At 47.6% G+C, this 20018-nt stretch overlaps 2 protein-coding genes across 2 annotated transcripts; one reads left to right on the top strand and one right to left on the bottom strand.

The window, feature by feature from the left end:
• Nucleotides 1-4563: 4563 nt before the first annotated feature.
• On the top strand, nt 4564-15036 carry KISS1R (KISS1 receptor). The gene is made up of 5 exons (XM_060275224.2): nt 4564-4825; nt 5843-5967; nt 8716-8851; nt 11255-11493; nt 13570-15036. The coding sequence occupies exons 1-5, from the start codon at nt 4579-4581 to the stop codon at nt 13927-13929; spliced, it is 1107 nt and encodes a 368-aa protein (XP_060131207.2). The 5' UTR covers nt 4564-4578; the 3' UTR covers nt 13930-15036.
• A 1494-nt stretch (nt 15037-16530) lies between these two features.
• Nucleotides 16531-18084, bottom strand: LOC118086464 (RING finger protein 224-like). Its single transcript, XM_088671314.1, has one exon. It carries the CDS (start codon nt 18075-18077, stop codon nt 17595-17597), a length of 483 nt encoding a protein of 160 aa, XP_088527440.1. The 5' UTR covers nt 18078-18084; the 3' UTR covers nt 16531-17594.
• Nucleotides 18085-20018: the final 1934 nt, after the last annotated feature.

The following is a 20018-nucleotide window of genomic DNA, read 5'->3' as shown; positions in this document are numbered from 1 at the left end:
CCTTCCTCGGAGGTTCCTAAGCAGAGGTTCGATGACCCTCTGTTGGGGATGCTGTAGCCGAGATTCCTGCATTGCAGGGGGGGGGGTTGGACTAAATGAGCCCTGGGGGTGCCTTCCAACTCTGCAATTCTATGTTTCCGGCGATTGAACACTGCAACGCACGTGTTGTTTTTTTCTGTGCCAGCTGAAGAAGTAGCCAGACCAGCACAGGAGCATATAATAAGAGCATATTCCAAATATCCATTATATTCCTCGCTGTGTACAATCTGTTCCGCTCGCCGCTTTGCAGATGCAAATAAATTGGAAGGAGCCGGCAAGAGGGCGGAGGGGTGATGCCGCCCGCTCTTATCCTCCTTTTCACGTGCTCATTTTAAGTTAGAGCTTAATAATTATTTCACTATGAATATACTTATTCTGAATTGTATTTCGTTTCAACAATGACTTTGATCAAATACATTTTTTGTTATGGGCAAATGGATTGAGATACCTGTTAGGTCCATCAATTGCCATAGAGTCAGACGGTTGCTTATTTCCTTGACATCCGATGGGAGGGCGTTCCTCAGGGCTGGCACCACCACCGAGAAGGCCCTCTGCCTGGTTCCCTGTAACCTCACTTCTTGTAGGGAGGGAATTGCCAGAAGGCCCTCAGGGCTGGACTTCTGTGTCCAGGTTGAAGGATGGGAGTGGAGACGCTCCTTCAGGTATACTGGCCCGTTTAGGGCTTTCAAGGTCAACACCAACACTTTGAATTGTGCTCGGAAACATCCTGGGAGCCAATGTAGCTCTTTCGGGACCGACCAGTGTTATGTGGTCTCGGCGGCCATTCCCAGTCCCGTCTAGCTGCCGCATTCTGGATTAGTTGTAGTTTTCGAGTCTCCTTCAAAGGCAGTCCCACGGACAGCGCATATGATAAAAGGGACCTTCTCTTCCTTTAATTTTTCCATCTCTTCTTCCTCTTCTTGTTTTTCCATTTGCTGGATTCCCCACTGCAAAAGTGTGTGCGAGAAAGACATTAGAACGGGTCAGCAGACTTTTTCCGCAGGGGGCCGGTCCACTGTCCCTCAGACCTTGTGGGGGGCCAGACTATATTTTGAGGGAGGAAATGAACGAATTCCTATAGCCCACAAATAACCCAGAGATGCATTTCAAATAAAAGGACATATTCTACTCATGTAAAAACACGCTGATTCCTGAACCGTCTGAGGGCCGGATTAAGAAGGTGATTGGGTCGAATCCGGCCCTCGGGCCTTAGTTTGCCTACCCATGCTTTAGAAGTTGCTCAGGCCCTTAGCCAAAAGACCACCCGAAAAGCGCTGGAAAGAGGGAATCTGCAACAGAAATTTGAGAGAATCTCAGCTAAAGCACCCCTTGCAACCTCTGATTTAAAGGGAAGGAGAGGCCACAGCCCAAACATTCCGAGTTTTCACAAGGACATCTTCTTTGTGCAAACATGGAGATTTAAAGGTCGGGGAGGGGGTGGTGGAAAACAGAGATATGAACTTAAATTGGCACCTTCTCTGGCAGCGGAGAAATAAATTATCGGGTGTTTTCGTTTCCTCGGAACAAAGACCTTCGCGCGATGATGCTCCAATTTCCAACCACTTTGGGAGCGAGCGAGAGAGTCAATTTTGGCTGTGTTCTGCCACTTAGTGCTCTATGTAAGTGCTGATCTCGCATGCCCTCTCTTCCATTTGGGTCAGTGTGCACTTGAGACAAAAGCTGAAGCGTTTTCAAGCACCCGGAAGGAGCAAACACTTCATGGTGTTTAGGCAGAAAGCTGATTTGGCTGGCAATGATTCAGTGCTTCGTGAAGCTTCTTCTTGGCGACTGCTTGTAGCCGAGAAAAATTGACTTCCATCAACACGGTCTTAGCAGTGAGTCCGTAAGTGACTGTGGAGGCCAATTCTGCATCCACACGTCCTTCCACAGTGGGGACATTGGTTTCCAGGCGGGTTTTGCCAAGTGTGCCTTCCTCTTAGCGCATTTCTCCCTCGCGTCCTGAGTTCGAGTGTCTTCAATGCCCAGGACACCTTTGGTAAAGGCTGTTCTCCAACTGGAGCGCTCACAAGTGTTTCCCAATTGTTGGTGTTTATACTACATTTTTAAAGACTTGCCTTGAGAGAGTCTTTGAACCTCTTTTGTTGACCACCAGCATTACGCTTTCCATTCTTAATTTCGGAATAGAGGAGTTGCTTTGGAAGACAATCATCAGGCATCCGCACAACATGACCAGTCCAACAAAGTTGATGCTGACGAATCAATCGCTTCAACACTGGAGATATTTGCTTCTTCCAGTGCACTGGCATTAGTTTGCCTGTCTTCCCAAGTGATGTGTAAAATTTTCCGGAGACACCGTTGATGGAATCTTTCGAGGAGTTGGAGATGGCGTTTATAAGTGCTCCATGTTTCACAAGCATACAGTAAGGTTGGAAGTACAATAGCTTTGTAAACAAGCATTTTGGTTTCCCTGCAAATGTCCCGGTCCTCAAACACTCTGCACTTCAATCAGGAGAAAGCCGTACTCGCAGAGCTCGGGTGATGCTGGATTTCGGCATCAATGTTGGCCCTTGTGGAAAGAATATTTCGTGAATATTTCCCACTGTAAACAGACAGGTCCAAGAAATGAGACGGAAAGGGGGAAAAGAGTATTGGGAAATGATCCATAATGGCTTGAGATACCTATGAGGTCCATAAATTCCCATAGAGCATATATTCAACACAAAAAACAGTGACCATTTGTTGTTGACAAAGGACAGCTGGACATAGAAAGGGCCCCATTACCTTCAGTAGCTTAAAGGTAAAGGTCAAGGGACCCCTGACCATTAGGTCCAGTCGTGACCGACTCTGGGTTTGCGGCGCTCATCTCGCGTTATTGGCCGAGGCGTACAGCTTCTGGGTCATGTGACCAGCATGACAAAGCCACTTCTGGCGAACCAGAGCAGTGCACGGAAACGCCATTTATTTTCCCACCAGAGCGGTACCTATTTATCTACTTGTACTGCATGCTTTCAAACTGCTAGGTTAGCAGGAGCAGGGACTGAGCAATGGGATCTCACCCCGTTGCAGGGATTAAACCGCTGACCTTCTGATCGGCAAGCCCTAGGCTCTGCGGTTTAACCCACAGCGCCACCCGCGTCCCCATTACCTTCAGTAGCTTAGGGCTCGATTACCTTCAGTAGCTTAGGGCCTCATCAAACCTAAATCTGGCCCTGGGCATAACTCTGATTTTAAACGCATTGTGCAGATGAAGTTGTCCTTTGCATTCAGCTGCACATATCAAGGAAGGCCTTTCGGAATCACATCCATGCTAAATATTAGGAGCTGCTTGAAACTAAACAAATGGTTTAAATCCTTTTCTGTTTGAGTCCTCGGGGTTTGCCCCTGTCTTGGGCCAACGCCGTTTCTTTCTGCGTTTTTCGCAAATTTGCTTTCAGCTTCTATGGCAGTGAACTTGAATGAACCTTGACGGTCGCAGATAGAGCTTTGAATCGAAACGCCAAAAGGGATTTGCCCGTTTACGTCGAAAACAGAGGATGTGCGGGGCTTAATTTTCGCAAGCTGCTGCCAACCTGCTTGCTTTTGAACTTGGGTGAAAAGTTATTAATCGGCACATGGAATTTCTTCCTGAACCTGGTGTACTTTGTCTGCAAACTGGAATGAGGAGCAAAATGAGCTGCTTGTGCCGTCCATCTCTCTCTCTCTCTCTCTCTCTCTCTCTCTCTCTCTCTCTCTCTCTCTCTCTCTCTCTCCATATGGAACAATAATTTCATGCCTTCCATGGCTGCTGAATTAGCCCACTAATCGAGTCCTCTCCAAAGGGGGTTGCTTGGTAGCAAGATCTCCCCCTCCCCAGGTGGAGAGAGAGAGAGGAGAAAAACAGAGATCAGCCAATCGCCTGCTTGAGGAGAAATCCTGCTCTTGCAAAGCGCAGGAGGGGAGCAATCGCTCCAGCAGCCCTCCCTCCGCCTGGCTTTCTCCAACTCGCAGGACTCCTGGGTCCTTTCAGAGCTGGGCGGTGGTCCCAGGTGGCTGGATGGTTGGGCCGGCAATCCATTCAGACACCATTCACACAATTCCTGTGTCCCAAGATTGTCCCTGGATCGGAATGCGAGCCTTCTACTCCAAAAGGAGCGTGCCCGTTTGACGGCATGCGTTGCTGAAGGGTGCCACCTTCGTGCCTGGGAACTGGTCCCTGGTGTGTTGCCGGTCCTCGTTGAGGTTCAGGAGAGCATCCTTCATTCTGCAAGGAACTTGAGAAGCAGAGGGTGCGGCAAAGGTGTGCAAGAAGGACTCCGGAGGAGGAAAGATGCAGGTCTCTTTCTGAAACTTAAGGGGAGGAGAGAGTCATAACTGCCACGGGATTCACTCTTAAGATGACCCCAAGCCAGGACAAGACCGCCAACATGTCCCTCAGCCCCTGAGTCCGCCAGAGTTTCCTAGATTCCCATTTGAGGAGCGGCACAACATCTCTCTTGCTTGGTGAGCTCTCCGAGGTGCTGAAAACTTGCCACCAGACGCCTCAAGCCCCAATTCGGTGCTCCTGGCCAGCAGAGGCTGCTCTCGACGCAAAGCGGAGCCATGCTAGTGGGCTCCTCCGCCTCCGACCTCAACGATTCCTTCCTATTCCCGAACAGCTCGGCCTGCACCGCAGGGCTGTGGTGCGCCAACGTCTCGGAGCCCCAGAGCCCACCACGCTTGGTGGATGCATGGCTGGTGCCCCTCTTCTTCGCCGTGCTGATGTTGGTGGGTCTGGCGGGCAACTCCCTCGTGATCTACGTCATCGCCAAGCACAAGCAGATGAGGACGGTGACCAATTTCTACATTGGTGAGTTCGGTGAGAATAACGGGGTGCAACTGGGTGGGTGGGACAGAGGGTCAAAGCTGCTATGGCTACTAGCTGGTGCCTGTTCTGTTTGCTGCTAGCCAGGACCGCTGTAATGCTTCTGAATGCCCTGGGTTCAAATCCTGCTTCCTAAAGGCATCTGGTCGGTCACTGGGAGAAAAGGGTGCTGGCCCAGATGGGCCAAGCAATTATTACGCTCTTTTGTGATGTTCTTATAGGAGAGGGAGCACATTGTGTTTTTTTGGCCTGTCCAGAATCTTCCAGCTTCATGAGATGCCCACGAATCCTGGTGCTATTAGAAAGGGAGAAAAACTTATATAAAATTTTTATTTATCATTTTCAAACAAAAACAAAGCATACATCAAGCACTGACTCCCACGCCCCTTCCATGGTTCATTTCAATTTTCCCTTTACTGCTGCGTATTCTAATTATTCCTTATTCTTTCTCTTCCCATTTTCCCTCCGTTGATCATTTTGCCGCTAAATTTATTCTCGTCCTGCTAACATTTCAAGTTGCTGACAATAATTTTTTCAAATGTTCCACTGTCCCCCCCTCCCCCAGTCTTCTTTAAAGACTCTTCCTGCTCTCTTTGATAATTCAGACGCATTAGTTTTTTTAAAAAATCAACCTTTTGAAAGCGTTATAAACATGCAACACCAGAGGGCGCAGGAGAGTAAAAAGAATTCTATGCAGTTTTTCCATAGCAGTTTTTTCTTTTGTTATAACAATTTGATTTCTGACTTATTTATATCGTTTCCCCTCACCCCACCCCCTGTGTGTAGATCCATCCCTTTATTCTACCAGTTAAGCTAGCCATTTCTGAAAGGGAGAAAAACTTCCCTCTAGTCACTTTTTACATAATTTCATGTATGCCCCTTACTTGCTTTTCCTTGCAATGAAAAACCGCCAGGTTTTCCTAAGAGAGAAGTTGCTCCGTTCAATTGACCTTTTTCTCTTTTTCTAAACTTTTTTCCAAATTGTGCCCTTTGTCCAAACAGCGAACCTGGCCGTCACGGATATCATTTTCCTGGTCTGCTGTGTACCGTTCACGGCTGTCCTTTATCCTCTTCCGGGCTGGATATTTGGGGAGTTTATGTGCAAATTTGTCAATTACATCCAACAGGTGAGTTTTTGGCTGCTTGCGGGGGAATCTGCCCCCCCAAAAAAACTTTAAACCATGGGTAGGCAAACTAAGACCCAGGGGCTGGATCCGGCCCAATTGCCTTCTCAATCCGGCCCACGGACGGTCCGGGAATCAGTGTGTTTTTACATGAGTAGAATGTGTGCTTTTATTTAAAATGCATCTCTGGGTTATTTGTGGGGCATAGGAATTTGTTCATATTTTTTTTCCAAAATATAGTCCGGCCCCCCACAAGGTCTGAGGGACAGTGGACCGGCCCCCTGCTGAAAAAGTTTGCTGACCCCTGCTTTAAACCATAAAAGGCAACACATGGCTAATAATGTTCTAACAAAATATCTGTAGCATGTGTTCTTTCACAGTTCTTAAACGCAAAATATATGCTGGAGATACAAATGATAAAATAAATCAATACCGTACGAACCAAATTAGAGAAGGTAATCAATCAATATCACAAACAAGCTTTTCTTTTTTCTTTTTTAAAAAACAAATTTTTATTAGTTTATTTCTTTAAAAACATTAGCACACAACATGTTTACAAAAAAGAAAAAAACATTCTACATACCAAAAATCATTTACAATAGGAAAAAAAGCAAAAATATAAATTAAACAATCATTTATGTCTTCTCTATGCTGACTTCCAATTTTTCACTCTGTAATTTACATATATTATCCTTACTATATCACACAATTCTTATCCTATTTACTTATTATCTTTCCTTTAACTTCAATTTAGGTTCAATTATGTTCTGCCATTTGGATTTTTGGATATCTTATTATTCAATATATATTCATCAAATATCCTCCATTCCTTTTTTTTATTTTTTTGTTTTGTTCCAGTAAATTTTGCTAGCTGTCAGTATTCTTTCATTAAAATTTGCCAATCTAACATGCTGTGGGTGTGTTTTCGCTTTTCCAGTTTCTCGCGACTAGTACTCTTGCCGCTACTATTCCATACATTAACAGAGTTCTATTTCTACTTTTAATATCCTCTGGAATTATATTTAGAAGGAACATTTCTGGTCTCTTTTTGAATGCGAGTTTTATAAATTTCCTTTAGTTCTTCGTAAATGTCATTCCAGTATTTACAGATCTCTGGACATTTCCACCACACGTGCGTTTGAGATCCTATTTCCATTTCATACCTCCAGCATGTAGATGATTGATTTTTTATACATGTTGGCTAATTTTTCAGGTGTCTGATACCACCTGTAGATCATTTTTAAGATGTTTTCCTCCAAATTATAACAGGTGGTAAATTTTAGGTCTACTTTCCACAGCCTTTCCCATTGTTCCATAAGGGCATTATATCCAAATTCTTGGGCCCAATTCACCATTACTGATTTGGTTTGTTCTTCTATGAGTTCCCACTCCGGCAACAGGTCAACAGTCCCAAACCTGTGATCCTGTGATCACGCGGTAACAGAAGCTCCGAGCGTAGCAATTCTTAAACAGAGAATATGTAATAGAACCACAGCCAATGAAAGTCTGCCGCTGTTGTACGAACAAAATTAGACAATATAGTCCAGCGGTATTGAGAGAGGCAAACAAGGATTTTCAACAGTCGCAATAGCCGTGCGATAACGGATGGTCCAAAGTGTAGTACGGTTTTTCCAGATGGCAAACTCTTTCAGTAGTAAATCTTCATCAGGTGGCGATGCTGTAAAATAAAATCCGTTATATATGAGGGCCTTCTCGGTGGTGGCGCCCGCCCTGTGGAACGCCCTCCCATCAGATGTCAAAGAGGAAAACAGCTACCAGATTTTTAGAAGACATCTGAAGGCAGCCCTGTTTAGAGAGGCTTTTAATGTTTAATAGATTATTTTATTTCATTTTTCTGTTGGAAGCCGCCCAGAGTGGCTGGGGAAACCCAGCCAGATGGGCGGGGTATAAATAATAAATTATTATTATTATTATTATTATTATTATTATTATTATTATTATTATTTGCATACGCTATATACATAAAAATGACAACCCTGTATACACAACCAGTCATGAATGCATACCATATGAATGGTCTTAACAGGTACATCAAATAAAATCTAATTACAGTAACAGTAACCACCCTCTGTATATATATAGGGTCTGACACTTCTGTTTCTAGTGTATCCGAAGAAGTGTGCATGCACACGAAAGCTCATACCAAAATATAAACTTAGTTGGTCTTTAAGGTGCTACTGAAGGAATTTTTTTATTTTGCTTCGACTCAGACCAACACGGCTACCTACCTGTTACAGTAACAGTTTTTTGTATTAGTTACATGTAGGTAGCCATGTTGGTCTGCCATAGTCGAAACAAAATAAAAAAATTCCTTCCAGCAGCACCTTGGAGACCAACTAAGTTTGTCATTGGTATGAGCTTTCATGTGCATGCACACTTCTTCTTCAGATATTCTTCAGGGTATCTGAAGACGTGTGCATGCACACGAAAGCTCATACCAGTGACAAAATTTGGTCTCTAAGGTGCCACTGGAAGGAATTTTTAAAATGGTGTTTTGTGTTGGGTAGGCTCCTAGGATGTAAGTCCGTTTGACTTCCGAAATGTTTGGAAACCGAGGCGCAGCTTCTGATTGGCGTAGGCGCCCCGGAAACAGTAGCCGACAGCCGCGTCGGACGTCCGGCTTCCGGAAAACGTGCGGAAACTGGAACAGCCACTTCCGGGGTTTTGGCATTTGGGAACCAAGGTACCACTGTAATAATAAACACCCCCCCTGTCTTTTTGGCTTCGCAGGTCTCTGTGCAAGCCACATGCATCACCCTGACCGCCATGAGTGTGGACCGTTGGTACGTGACTGTCTTTCCCCTTCGGGCCCTGCGGCAGCGCACCCCCTTCGTGGCGGCCACCGTCAGTGTCAGCATCTGGGCTGGTGAGTGGGGGGGGGAATAGCATGGAGGACCCCTCGGTTACCACAAAAGGGGGATTCCTGCCCATTCACCTCGGCCCGAACCTCGGCCAGTGCCCTCGGCCCCTCGCGACCCATCTCCAGGGATACAGCAGGCTTACGAAAGGGTACCAGTCTATTGTGAATGCTTGAGCTGAGATTCCTGCCTTACAGGGGGTTGGGCTGGGTGACCCTTGGGTGGGCGGGTGGGGTCTGGGAGGGATTAATCCACTTGGCATTCCTTTCTATGGGAAAGCGCACCTTGGTTTCGGAACGCTTTGGTTTTGGAACGGACTTCCGGAACGGATTATGTTTGAGGACCAAGGCAGACTTTTGAAAACAACCTCTAAAACTGCAATTTAACATGAATTTTGCCATCTAACGAGACCATTGATCCATAAAATGAAAGCAATAAACAATGTACCACAGCCACACTCACAAGCAATCCATCAGTAGCTGAACTGGGTTCCACACAGTCACAAAAACAAATAAATAGCAAAAACACGACAGAACTCAAAACGGAGCACGTTTGGCTTCCGGAAAAAGTTCACAAACCGGAACACTTCCTTCCGGGTTTGCAGTGTTTGGTTTCCAAGTTGTTTGAGTACCAAGGTGTTTGAGAACCAAGGCACCACTGTATACAATCTATCTTCCATATAGATTGCCTTATTTTCATCGGAGAAATGTTGGAGGGGATGGAATAGGACGTCCCTATTTTCACCGGAGAAATGTTGGAGGGGATGGAATAGGAAGTCCCTATTTTCATCGGAGAAATGTTGGAGGGGATGGAATAGGACGTCCCTATTTTCACCGGAGAAATGTTGGAGGGGATGGAATAGGAAGTCCCTATTTTCATTGGAGAAATGTTGGAGGCGATGGAATAGGACGTCCCTATTTTCACGGGAGAAACGTTGGAGGGGATGGAATAGGACGTCCCTATTTTCACGGGAGAAATGTTGGAGGGGATGGAATACGATGTCCCTCTATTCATGGGAGAAACGTTGGAGGGGATGGAATAGGACGTCCCTATTTTCACCAGAGAAACGTTGGAGGGGATGGAATAGGACGTCCCTATTTTCAGGGGAGAAACGTTGGAGGGGATGGAATAGGACGTCCCTATTTTCACTGGAGAAATGTTGGAGGGGATGGAATAGGACGTCCCTATTTTCAGGGGAGAAACGTTGGAGGGGATGGAATAGGACGTCCCTATTTTCACCAGAGAAACGTTGGAGGGGATGGAATAGGACGTCCCTATTTTCACTGGAGAAACGTTGGAGGGGATGGAATAGGACGTCCCTGTTTTCACGGGCGAAATGTTGGAGGGGTATTGCAACACATTAAAACATCAAATGAAACAGTCCAGAACAGTCAGAGTTATGCTGGTTTGAAAACTTATCGTTAGAGGGCTGGAGACAGCCTGTGTTTTAATCTTGCAAGAATAGAATTTCCTTTTCATTAAATATCTTTGTAGGTTGCCGAACCTCATATAGAAATAACTTTAACCATTTTTGGGGGGTAATTCCCAAACTGAGCAGTTTGATTTAGTCTTTGTTAAAGTTTAGCATAATTGCAGTGGAGAGTTTGGCTCCTTTTGATATTATTCAAACAATAAGATATTAAAAACCTATCTCTAATCTTTTCCCTCTGAGGAAGATAGCTCCAATGAAACGAGAAAATAGCCGGCCCCTCGTTAGGTGAATTGATTTATAGTTTATTTTATAAGCATTTAAGTTTCTTCGTTTGACTTTGATTTGGGAGTTGTTGTTGTTGTTGTTTAGTCGTTTAGTCGTGTCTGACTCTTCGTGACCCCATGGACCATAGCACGCCAGGCCCTCCTGTCTTGCACTGCCTCCCGCAGTTTGGTCAAACTCATGTTCGTAGCTTCGAGAACACTGTCCAACCATCTTGTCCTCTGTCGTCCCCTTCTCCTTGTGCCCTCAATCTTTCCCAACATCAGGGTCTTTTCCAAGGATTCTTCTCTTCTCATGAGGTGGCCAAAGTATTGGGAGTATTATACCTGATAAATAATTTGGAATAGTCCGAGCTACAGTATATTCCTGAGTATAAGACTACTTTTTAACCCAGGAAAATCAGGGGCCGTCTTATACGCCGGGTCATATTTCTTATATGGCGAGTATATCCCAAATTCTATATTTTAACTGGAAAAGTTGGGAGTCGTCTTATAAGTTTGTACATTATATCTCGTATCAGGGAGATTGTCACGGTGGTTTATCTTAATGTTAGGGGTGCGGCAGTGGGGGGAGTTGTGAGGAATGCCCCCCCCCTAAGCAGAGGACATTGCCCCACTTGACCTAGGATTCGAGTCGGTCCTGTCCGAGACTTTGGAACTGTTGGGTGAATTTGGGGCCCTGGCCTTTCCGCTTACAGGTTCTTTCGCCATCTCCACTCCGGTTTTGGTCTACAACCAGCTGACGGAAGGCTACTGGTTCGGCCCGCGGACCTACTGCAGCGAGAGCTTCCCGTCCGTCATCCACCAGACGGCCTTCATCCTATACAATTTCCTCGTGGTTTACCTTCTCCCCTTGCTGACCATCCTCCTTTGCTACACCGCCATGCTGTACCAGATGGGGAGACCCACGGTGGAGGCTTCTGACAACCAATGCCAGGTATCGCATTGCCGGATGCACGGTGGCGATCTCACAGTCACCATTGGAATTATTTCACCACCATCCCTTGCAAATCCAGGCTTATTATCAAAATCTTATAAGGGAAAAAAACTGCTCCTTTCCCCTTATGGGGTATCCAAGAGCCCGTATAGAGTCTTTAATTGGGTTCCCTATCGGTAGGAGGAAACTGCAGAGAGCACAAAAGGAAAGAGGGATGGGGAGGGAAGAGGGAACCAAGCGAGCTCAGGCTCCGACTCTTCAACTTGTAGTTTATACAATCTCCTGGTGGAATATCTGGTTATGCAATGTGAGAAAGACAAGGCTGGGCTAGGCAGATCTTTCCTACGAGTTATCTTGGTAGTGGCACCCGTCCTGTGGAACACCCTCCCAGCAGATGTCAAGGCGACAAGTAACTATTTTACTTTAAAAAAAATTCCTTCAGTAGCACCTTAAAGACCAACTAAGTTTTTATTTCGGTATGAGCTTTCGTGTGCAGGCACACTTCATCAGATACCAAAATGTGCATGCACACGAAAGCTCATACCAAAATAAAAACTTAGTTGGTCTTTAAGGTGCTACTGAAGGAATTTTTTTAATTTTGTTTCGACTCAGACCAACACGGCTACCCACCTGTAACTATTTTACTTTCAGAAGACAACTGAAGGTGGCCCTGTTTAGGGAAGTTTTTAATGTTTAATGCTGTACTGTTTTAATATTTGGTTGGAAGCCGCCCAGAGTGGCTGGGAAAACCCAGCCGGATGGGCGGGGAATGAATGAATAAATAAATAAATAAATAAATAAATAAATAAATAAATAAATAAATAAATATATATTTTAGGAAATAGAGATTGCAAGGAAAAAAACTGCTCCCTTTCCCTTAAGGCAGGCATAGGGCAAACTCGGCCCTCCAGATGTTTTGGGACTACAACTCCCATCACCCCTAGCTAACATGACCAGTGGTCAGGGATGATGGGAATTGTAGTCTCCAAACATCTGGAGGGCCGAGTTTGCCTTTGCCTGCCTTATGGGGTATCCAAGAGCCCGTCTCGAGTCCTTAAGTGGGTTCCCTATCGGTAGGAGGAAAGAACAGAGGCCAAGCAGAGAATATTGAGAAGAAGCAAAGCGGCTAGTAAGCCTGATCTTTATTAAACTGTTGCAACAGGGTCCCCAATCCCCACACGCAGGAGAGAGGAGAACCTCGAACAATGGGTTTTTTTAATAATTTCGATGGCCCTGCATTTTAAAAAGCTACCCCCTCTCTCTACAAGATGCCAGGGGGTTCTCAACCTGGGTCTGTGTTCCTTTGGAGAACTGAGACGTGGCAGAGACTGTTGTAGCTTCAAGAACCTCACTTCTCCCATGGAGGGAACCGCCAGAAGGCCCTCGGAGCTGGACCTCAGTGTCCGGGCTGGACGATGGGGGTGGAGATGCTCCTTCAGGTATACAGGGCTATTTAGGACTTTCAAGATCAGCACAAACACATTGCATTGCGCTCAGAAATGTCATGGGAGCCAATGTGGGTCTTTCAGGACCGGTGTTATACGGTCTCGGCGGCCGTTCTCAGTCCCCAGTCTAGCTGCCACATTCTGGATTAGTTGTAGTTACAGGTAGGTAGCCGTGTTGGTCTGACGTAGTCGAAACAAAATAAAAAAATTCCTTCCAGCAGCACCTTAGAGACCAACCAAGTTTGTCATAGGTATGAGCTTTCGTGTGCATGTGTGTGTATCTGATGAAGTGCGCATGCACACGAAAGCTCATACCTATGACAAACTTGGTTGGTCTCTAAGGTGCTGCTGGAAGGAATTTTTTTATTTGGATTAGTTGTAGTTTCTGAGTCACTTTCAAAGGGAGCCCCACGGAGAGCCCATGGCAGTAGTCCAAGCAGGAGATAACCAGAGCATGCACCGCTCTGGCCAGACAGTCTGCGGGCAGGTAAGGTCTCATCCTGCGTACCAGATGGAGCTGGGAGACAGCCGCCCTGGAGACAGAATTGACCTGCTCCTCCGTGGACAGCAGAGCAGGGACCGCAGAGGCCCAGCCAATCTGATTGCAAGTCCCCTTCTTGACTCCTTGCAGGTCCGGCAGCTGGCCGAGCGCTCGGAAGCCATGCGGGGCAAGATATCGCGCATGGTGGGCACCATCGTGGTTCTCTTCGCCATCTGCTGGGGCCCAATGCAGCTGCTGATCCTCGCTCAGGCCTTTGGCAGCGGCTTCCGGCGCAACTATTACACCTACAAGCTGAAGATCTGGGCGCACTGCATGTCGTACGCCAGCTCCTCCCTCAACCCCATCGTCTACGCCTTCATGGGGGCCAATTTCCAGAGGGCTTTCCGGAAAGTCTGCCCCTTCCCCGCGAAGCGCCGGGTGGGCAGCTGCGAGGCGGCCGGCCGGCCCGGCGCCAACGTGGAGATGCAGTTTGTCTCTTCGGGGATGTAGGGCCTTCTCTGCGGTGTCCCCGATTCGAAGGGTCTTTTGCAGGAGCAAAAGCGAGCCAGGTGGCGTTGGGCTTTCCTTTCCCTTGTTCTCTGCGCAGCTGGGCTCGCTCGCTCGAGTCGCCTGGGGCGGTTTCCGCGCCGTTGCTGCTCTGAAGATGCCCCGGCCCGACAAGGAAACACCCGGGATCGGGGCGAGGAAAGGACGGGGAAGGATGTTGCCAGAGAGGGACGCGAGGGGGGCTATTTTGCAGCCGAGGGCCGCTTCCCCTGCCTGCCAAAGCTCCCGGGGGCCACATGCTAGCAATGGGTGGAGCCAGTGGGGATGAGTGGGCAATGGATTTGAATATTCGCTTCTGTACTAGGTCCTACACCATCGTTGGAGTTCAAGGCCAACACAGGCAAGAATGGGGGGGGTGTCACCTGGGGACAGATAGCGAAGGCCATGGCGTGCCAGGGGGGTCCCTGAGGTCTCCCCACCAGTCCCAGTAAGCTGCGGAGGGTCCTGGTCTTTGCAATGTTGTTCTTTGCGAGCGCTAAAGAGAGGACATTCAGGGAAGGCAAAAAAGCAGTGCCGGATTTACGTACAAGCCCTAGCTTAGGGCCCCACTCTCTTGGGACCCCCCAAAAATTAAAGGAAAACAACAACCTGTATGTACATTTCCAAAATATAAGATTAAAGACAAATAAAACAAAACCTACATACAGCAACCGTGTTTTGTGTTGTGTAGGCTCCTGTGATGTAAGTCATGGGCCCCGCCTGCGAGCCTGCTCCCTAAAATATCACTGGTTTGCTCCTTTCTATATATAGGGTGCCTACATTCTGCTGTTTATCATTATTAGTAGTTTGCATCATATATTTACACCTCTTATTATTTCATGTTCTAGCAAGTTTCTAGAGACCAGATGATGAGTTTTTGTCAATTGTGTTTCCGAAGGAACTTTTGCTATTGCCAAATGCCAATGTGTTAGCATTATTCAGTTTGTTGTGAATAAAAAAAAAATCATTTCACGTTTGAGCTTCATAATTATTTCACCATTCATATACTTCTTCTTAATTGTATTTCAGTTCAACAAGGACTTTGATAAACTACATATTTTGTGATGTGCACATGGCTTTAGATACCTCCATCAATGACCACATAGCATATAGTCAACGCAAAAAAACAGCGACAATTTGTTGTTGACAAAGGGCAGCTGGACATAGAAAGGGCCCCATTACCTTCAGGCGCTGAGGGCCGCTTCAAACCTCAATCTGGCCCTGGGAACAATGGCTACACAACCGCACAGAGGCAGGCGGGCCGGCAAGTCTTGGACTGAGTCCTTCCCTGCTTGGAAAGGGACCCCAATGGGTCATCTTCTGCAAATGGTCTCCATGCGTGGAATCACAGAATCGTAGTGTTATAAGAATCCCAAGGTCTCAAATACAAATTGAATGTTCATAGGGTGAGCCTGCTGTGACCTGGATCCCGGAATTAGAGTATTAACCATCACCAAAGGTAATGCAGTCAGTGACCTTTATCAGGTATCCTGGCAGGCAGGATTTCTGCTGCAGACCTGCCTCCTTCTGTGAGGTATGTATGATGTTTCAGGGGGGTGGTCTTGGGCTACAGGGTGGGCAACTTCAAAAGTCTATATAGGGGTTTGCTCACCAATGTTCTGGGTCCCTCGCCTCCCTCCTTCTTGTGGTGAGCGGGGTCCCTGTTGCAACAGTTCCTTGAATAAAGATCAGGCTTACTAGCCGCTTTGCTTCTCAATATTCTCTGCTTGGCCTCTGTTATTTTCTCCTACCAATAGGGAACCCACTTAAGGACTCTATAGTGGCTCTTGGATACCCCATAAGGGAAAAGGAGCAGGGTTTTTTTTTCTTATAAGAGTTGGAAGGGACCCCCAAAGGCCATCCAATCCAACCCCCTTTGATGCAGGAAACCCAGCGGAAGAATCCATGATGGATGGCAATCCAAACTCTGCTTTAAAAAGCTCCAAGGAAGGAAGAGGTGCCAGAGCCGCCGCCGCCGCCGCCGCCTCCTCCTCCTCCTTATTATTATTATTATTATTATTATTATTATTATTATTATTATTATTATTATTCCCCAGCCACCCTGTGTGGCTTGCAGCACAGATAAAAACATAATAAAATGCCAAGCTTTAAAAACTCCCCAATGCAAGGCTGCTTTCTGTGTGTTTGTGTGTGTGGAGCTTGTGTAGGGTTTGTATATTAAGAGACATACGGCAAAGCGTTACCCAAAGAGATATTTGTAGGGCTTGAGGTAAGGTGGAGTCCAGTGGGCGGGACCTTTGAAGTGTGCTGCGTGCTGATTTGCTGAGGACAGAGCATGACGGGCAGGTGACAGGGCAGTTAAAGGCAGTTGGGCTTGGGAGGGGGGACAGGGAGGACGGCGTCTGGTTTGGGCAGTAAGGAACAGTGGTTAGAGCAGGCAGGATAGGATTAGGAAGTTAACCCATGCCACAAAACGCACCAAAACGTGCTACTGGAAGAATTTTTTTTAATTTTGTTTGTCCTAAACCCTGTTTATTGAGAGCAAACCTTGCAAAAACTGGTTTTACTATAATAATAAAATTTTAAAAATTCAACTTCTTTCTCCAAACTGCGTCTCATCTTTGGCCAGGCTATCGCGGACGTGGCAGAGTCTGTCAAGAGTGTCCGGAGAAGTCCATGAGTTAGGCGACTGCTTGAGTCCTGGAAGGGGACCCCAGGGGGTCATCTAGTCCAACCCTCTTTAGTGCAGAAATCCCAGTCCTCACGGTAGCTAACAAAATGCCGTTATACAAAGTCTGCTGAGCAGACTTCAGGAAATCCATTTCTGGGGCTCGGACAAGCTGATTTTCCTCCGGAGGGGCAGTTTGGTCTCCGCAGACGAAAGACTTCAATGAGTCTCATCTTCAGGAAGGAGCGAGGAACCTGCCCGGCTGAGGTCATCCAAAATTTGGCAGTCCTGGCTGGATGCAAAACTGGTTCCTTGTTATTTAGGCCTCAATAACAAATATACAAATTCCAAAGAGACAGACTGAAAGGAGAGGCGGATGGTTTTTGCCCAGTTATCCGAGAGATCTAAAAAAATATACTTTTGCCCAGAAAATGTTGACCTTGGGGCAGTCCCGCAAACAGACCGGGGGGGGGGGGTGTCTCAGTATCCTGGCATAGCGACAAGGCCCCCTCTAGGCGTACAAAATAAATTAATTGCAATGTCCCCGGTTCATGCCGGAAAATGATCTCTGCGCAGACCTCAGAGCAGAAGTTTCCCCCATCTTCTTCTCGTACCCGAACTTTCCAGAAGAGTCCATTCTTTGTGGCCGCATATCTGTTGGGACGAAAAGGAAAAGCTTCGGGCTTTTTTGGTACCATCACATCTTTTTCATCTCGTCGTATATCGTCTCCCAAAACTCCCTCTCTTTCCTACAATGGCACCACATGCGGGAAGAAGCGTCCTGCTTGCATTTCCAGCCGTTATTAGGAATCTCGGTCAGCTTACTAGGCACAGAGCGCGAGATCTGAACTCGATAGATGAAAATAGCGGAAATAATTTTTTTATACGCGGCTCTCGGACAATACGGGCTGGAAGGCAAGTGAGCTTGCAACGGGGAGCTGCCTTCCGCTATCCCTTCAAGGAGGATGTGAGGCAGATGGGGGGCCCAGATGACTCCCGGTCAGCTCTGGAAATCCGCCGTGGTCCCACAGCAGAGGCAGCCAGCGCAGCAGTTGTTTTGCGGCAAGTACGGCCGTGGCACAGCCTCGTGGCACAGGCCTGCAGGTTGTCGGGTGACCGGCTCCTGCTTGGCGGGCGATTTGGAGGCCGGCTCCGGCTCGGGCCTGGCCACGGCCCGAGGGTGCTCCTTCTCTGACTTGACCGCCAGGAAGGCGGCGAGATCCAGGTCAAGCATGGTGACCCCTCCGCGGGGAGCTGGCGTGCTCTGGCGGCACTGCGGGCAAGGGATCCAGCGCTGTTCGTTGACCACGATGTGGAGCCGCCGGATGCAGGCCTGGCAAAAGGTGTGGCCGCAGTAGAGGCGACGGGGAAGCCGGCCAGACAGGTCGTAGGAGCAGTAGCAGACGATGCAGTCCATCTTGGGGCTCCCGCGGCCGGAGAGCAGGAACGGTTGGCCCTCGGACCGCAGCTCTGCAGCCTCCATGTGGCTTTCCGGAGGAGCCTGGGGTGTCCTGGGGGGGGGGAGAGAGGCCAGTCAGTGCTAGCAGAGCTTCCAAGCATTCTGGTTTTCCAGGGACAGTCCTGGATGGCCAGAAGCCATCCCGCTTTTCCTTAGGATGCCTCTATTTTCAAGGGAGAAATGTTGGAGGGGATGGAATAGGACGTCCCTATTTTCAGGGGAGAAACGTTCGAGGGGATGGAAAAGGATGCCCGTATTTTCACGGGAGAAATGTTGGAGGAGATGGAATAGGACATCCCTATTTTCACGGAACGTTGGAGGGGATGGAATAGGACGTCCCTATTTTCACGGGAGAAACCTTGGAGGGGATGGAATAGGACGTCCCTATTTTCACAGGAGAAACGTTGGAGGGGATGGAATAGGACGTCCCTATTTTCACGGGAGAAATGTTGGAGGGGATGGAATAGGACGTCCCTATTTTCAGGGGAGAAACGCTCGAGGGGATGGAAAAGGATGCCCGTATTTTCACGGGAGAAATGTTGGAGGGGATGGAATAGGACATCCCTATTTTCACGGAACGTTGGAGGGGATGGAATAGGACGTCCCTATTTTCACGGGAGAAACCTTGGAGGGGATGGAATAGGACGTCCCTATTTTCACAGGAGAAACGTTGGAGGGGATGGAATAGGACGTCCCTATTTTCACGGGAGAAACCTTGGAGGGGATGGAATAGGACGTCCCTATTTTCACAGGAGAAACGTTGGAGGGGATGGAATAGGACGTCCCTATTTTCACGGGAGAAATGTTGGAGGGGATGGAATAGGACGTCCCTATTTTCAGGGGAGAAACGCTCGAGGGGATGGAAAAGGATGCCCGTATTTTCACGGGAGAAATGTTGGAGGGGATGGAATAGGACATCCCTATTTTCACGGGAGAAACGTTGGAGGGGATGGAATAGGACGTCCCTATTTTCACGGGAGAAACCTTGGAGGGGATGGAATAGGACGTCCCTATTTTCACGGGAGAAATGTTGGAGGGGATGGAATAGGACGTCCCTATTTTCACGGGAGAAATGTTAGAGGGAATGGAATAGGACGTCCCTATTTTCACGGGAGAAACGTTGGAGGGGATGGAATAGGACGTCCCTATTTTCATGGGAGAAACGTTGGAGGGGATGGAATAGGACGTCCCTATTTTCACGGGAGAAACGTTGGAGGGGATGGAATAGGACGTCCCTATTTTCAAGGGAGAAATGTTGGAGGGGATGGAATAGGACGTCCCTATTTTCAGGGGAGAAACGTTGGAGGGGATGGAATAGAACGTCCCAATTTTCAAGGGAGAAACATTGGAGGGGATGGAATAGGACGTCCCTATTTTCAAGGGAGAAACGTTGGAGGGGATGGAATAGGACGTCCCTATTTTCATCAAATGAAACAGTCGAGAACAGAACCAATTAAAGCTTCAAGGAAACTCTTTCAGATCCTTCTCGAAGGGATACTTTGCTTTCCCCATATTTATTTACCGACTTGATTTATAGAGCTACTGCCATAACAGCAGGACTCTAGGAAGACAGTGGGGTGCAGTGGTTAGAGGGTCAGACTAGGACCCGGGAGATCAGGGTTCGAATCCCCTCTCCGTCAATAAGCTCACTGGGTTACCTTGGAGTCAGTCGCAGCCTCTTGGCCTACCTTGCAGGTCTGGTCATCGTAGGGATTAACTGAGTGGGGGGGGGCGAACCAGGGACTCCTTGGGAGAAAAGGGTGGGATAAAGACACAGGGGATAAGCTCTTCCACTGCCTGCTGGAGAAAGCTGGAGGGGCCAGCAGAATGGAGATGTTCTGGCACCCAGAGATCGGTTGCAAAACGCGCCTGGCTAATTTCTAACACCGGCTTCATGCAAACACCGGACAGGAGAAAACTTACATTTCCCATTGCAGAGGCTCCATCCTCGCTGCGTCCAGGTCC

The sequence above is a fragment of the Zootoca vivipara genome, chromosome 6 (assembly GCF_965207765.1).
Source record: "Zootoca vivipara chromosome 6, rZooViv2.hap1.1, whole genome shotgun sequence".
Classification (NCBI taxonomy): Eukaryota; Metazoa; Chordata; class Lepidosauria; order Squamata; family Lacertidae; genus Zootoca; species Zootoca vivipara.
This window is presented reverse-complemented; position numbering and strand designations above follow the sequence as displayed.